The sequence below is a fragment of the Nestor notabilis genome, unplaced genomic scaffold, assembly GCF_000696875.1.
Source record: "Nestor notabilis isolate BGI_N333 unplaced genomic scaffold, ASM69687v1 scaffold25179, whole genome shotgun sequence".
NCBI classification, from domain to species: domain Eukaryota; kingdom Metazoa; phylum Chordata; class Aves; order Psittaciformes; family Psittacidae; genus Nestor; species Nestor notabilis.
The window spans coordinates 1,606-4,867 of NW_009943605.1; the positions used below are offsets into that span (position 1 = coordinate 1,606).

General features: G+C 37.6%; 1 protein-coding gene across 1 annotated transcript; it reads left to right on the forward strand.

Annotated features, from left to right (window-relative positions):
• Window positions 1–597: 597 nt before the first annotated feature.
• LOC104411574 (fatty acid-binding protein, epidermal-like) lies at window positions 598–2,256 on the forward strand (the record flags this gene model as incomplete). The annotated part of the gene is given in 3 exon segments (XM_010022021.1): window positions 598–770; window positions 1,741–1,866; window positions 1,994–2,256. Coding segments are annotated over 3 exon segments (350 nt in total), but the record flags the coding sequence as incomplete, so codon positions are not given.
• Between the last annotated feature and the right edge of the window lie 1,006 nt (window positions 2,257–3,262).

A 3,262-nucleotide genomic window follows, 5' to 3' on the forward strand; every position in this document is an offset into this window, starting at 1 on the left:
TTCTCTCATGGTCTGTTTTATTTTGTGTGTGTAAGCACTATTTGGCATGATAGTGGTTTTCTAATTCGGAAGTTCAGACTTTGGATACTGGTTGTAGAAGATTAAATTTTATTAGAAATTGCATGTTTGCAATTGCTGCAGAGCAATGGAAGAGTATTTCTTACATAAATTGAAGTAAATATGCAGGAAGATTAGTATGTTGATTAAAAATCATCTGTAGAATTTTTAAAGTGTTCAGAACTTGAAAGGAATAATTTGTATTAGTTTAAGATTTTGTGTTTGTTTTCCTGTTTATTGTTTATTTCTGTTTGTAAAAATTCAATGCTGAGGTCTGGGACATCTGTGAGTCCTCTAGAGGGCAAAACAGATTTAACTTCAGCTCTCTGAGGAAGCAAAGGACTAACACTGCAAATAAGCTTTTTTTCCCTCCTCAGCAGTGGATAATTTAAAACATCCTCTTTCTTTGTGGCTCTTGAGCTTTGATTCTTAAGTGTACTTAAGTGCCTAATTAAATGGGAATTAGGTACCTGAATTCCTATGTGGCCCTAAGCCTTAGGCTTTAACTGACTTCGTGACACTCTGTCTCTTGCCTTGCAGGTGTGGGTATGGCCATGAGGAAAATGGGAAGCATGGCCAAACCAGATGTTTACATTATTAAGGATGGGGACACAATCACCGTAAAAACAGAAAGCACTTTCAAAACTTCACAGTTCAGCTTCAAGCTTGGTGAGAAATTCGAGGAAAACACATTAGATGGCAGGAAAACTCAGGTCAGTATACTAGGCTTTCTATTGAAAAACACAGTTCTTTGGGTGTTCTACAGATGGAGATGCTATTTAAAAGTCAGTTTTGACATCCACACTAACAATGCTTTACTGGGTGAACAGCTGGCTCTGTAAATCTCATTGAAATAAATTATTTTTTTGTGTGTGTATGTATAGATTAAGCAACTTCCAAAGAGGGAAAATGCTGAAACTAATAATGTCTTGTGTATTTTGTTGTTTTCAATTTATAGCAGAAGCATTGTGTTAGTAAAACTAACAGACCTCTAAATCCCTGTTAAAGCCAAATGTCATTTAATTTGAAGCCTGGGGAAAAAATCCTACTGAAGTTTAATCAGAGGCCTTGGGTTAACCTTTCAGCTAGGTCTCATATTTGCATCACAAGAGAACCTGGCACAGTGTGCAGTGGGATAACAGACACACAAGGCACACATGTGAATCACAGCCCCTAATCTCCAGGTTTAGAAGGCAAAGAGCTTCTTCCTGCACCAAGTAGGGAGAATATTCATCCGAAAGGAGCTTAAATGTAAAGAAGCCCTCAAATCCATCCCTCATTTCCCTTTGTTAGTGCTCTCTGTGTACCAACACCCTCCCTCCAGCCACACACTGGCAATTCATCTATTAGAGCAAGATCAGATAAACCTTACACAAAAGCTGAAAGCACATGTACAAAGAGATGAACAGAGAACACAGTCTGCTCCTGTTAATTGTGCATGCTTTCAAAAGGTCTGTCTGATGCAGGAATGTGTCAGAGCAGTGAGTGAACAAGCAGTGAGCTACTGTAAAAAGAGGATCAATAAAACATTTAAGACCTTATCTTGGCTTTGCAGATGTAAATGGGAAAGTTACTACTGAGTGAGCTGGGATGGGATTTCTTCCTTTGGAATAAGGTGTTGGAAAGCCTCCGTCTCCATGTAATGTTGTGCACAAGATATTGATGTTCGTGTTCTTCTTTCAGACCCTTGTCAGCTTAAAAGATGATGGGTCAATGATTCAGGAGCAGGAAGGTATCTAAAAGGAGTAGGAATGGGATGGCAAGAAGACCGTAATAACACGGAAACTAGTGGATGGACAGTTGGTGGTGGTGAGTTCAGTCCTGCTTTCTGATCCCTAAGTGCTCTGGCCGGTGGCCTGAAAAGTAACTCTAAAAGATCTTTTTCCTTCTAGATTCTACTGAGCCATATTAATAAATCCATCTCTTTATCTTCTAGGAATGTGATATGAATGGTGTGAAGTGTGTTAGAGTCTACCAGAAAGCATGAGGACATCTTCATGTTCGTGAGAACTTGCTACAAACAACTCAGTTCAGTGGACAGAGCTCCTTTACACTCCGTATTTTCCTTTTCCCTGTTTTCTAGTATTTCAATGGACTGAGTAGCTGAGTGCAATCCTTTTTAAAAGCTGTGGTGTAACTATTATGTAACTATTCTGAATTTGCGAGGCTATTAAATAAAATTGTCAAATGTATGAAGTGGAAATGTTGTTACTATAGTGGAATTTTAAAGTGTGGGTTTATAAAAACTCGGTTTGGTTTTAGGGTCTACTACAAATTGTCTTCAGTTCAAGATAATGCTGTATATGGCAACCAACAATTAAAAGCAAGCTGAATTTTGACCAGCAGCCTTAATTGCTAAGGTAGTAAATTCTGAAATAGAAAAAAAGCATTCAGAGTTTAAGCTCTAGAATTGTTTCTAATTTCCATGTTAAAAAATAAATAGATTTGGGTGGGTATAAATAAGAGATGAGCTTGGTGTTTAAGCAGAGGAATGTATTTTCAGGGGTTAGTTTGTTTTTTCATGTTTCAAACCCACAAATTTCTTATCTGAAAAAATATATACTGCCAATGGACAGTATAAACTCAAGCAAACACGTACGTGCTTTACCGAAAGGAAGCCTTATTTTGAGAAGACTCTTTGTTTTCCTAGCAAAATTCTTATTTCCACTCTAGTAACATTCTAAGAATTCTTAACTGAAATCTACTGAAATACTGCCTAAAACTTTAAGCCTCATTTTTTTTTTTTTTTTTAACTGGCTTGAAACACCTAGCAATGGAGTTTATATGCTTTGAAGTGCCATAATAAATAATCGGAAATATAAGTGTCTTGAGTATTACATATATACTGGTTGGGAAACAGAGCCTATGATGGTAGTATTCTGCCAAAGAGATGTCAGATCAGACAGAATTAAAAAGGTTTAGGTGAATTTCTGTCATAACAGACAGACATGTCCTAAAAGTGGAACTATTTGGCGACAGGGATGGGGAGTTTCCGATCAGATTCAGAAGCCTGGGGGACCATGCAATCACACGTTTTTAGTTTGCAGCATCAGTTCTTGCAGAATCCATTGCTGCTTCAACCCTACTAGTATTTTAGTTGCTCACTGCGTGTATCATATTACTCAGCTTACCTGAATAGCAGAAAAGTCTGCTCTTTTATGTTCATGGGAAATTATTTCCCCATCAGTTTGGACCATTTATCCTT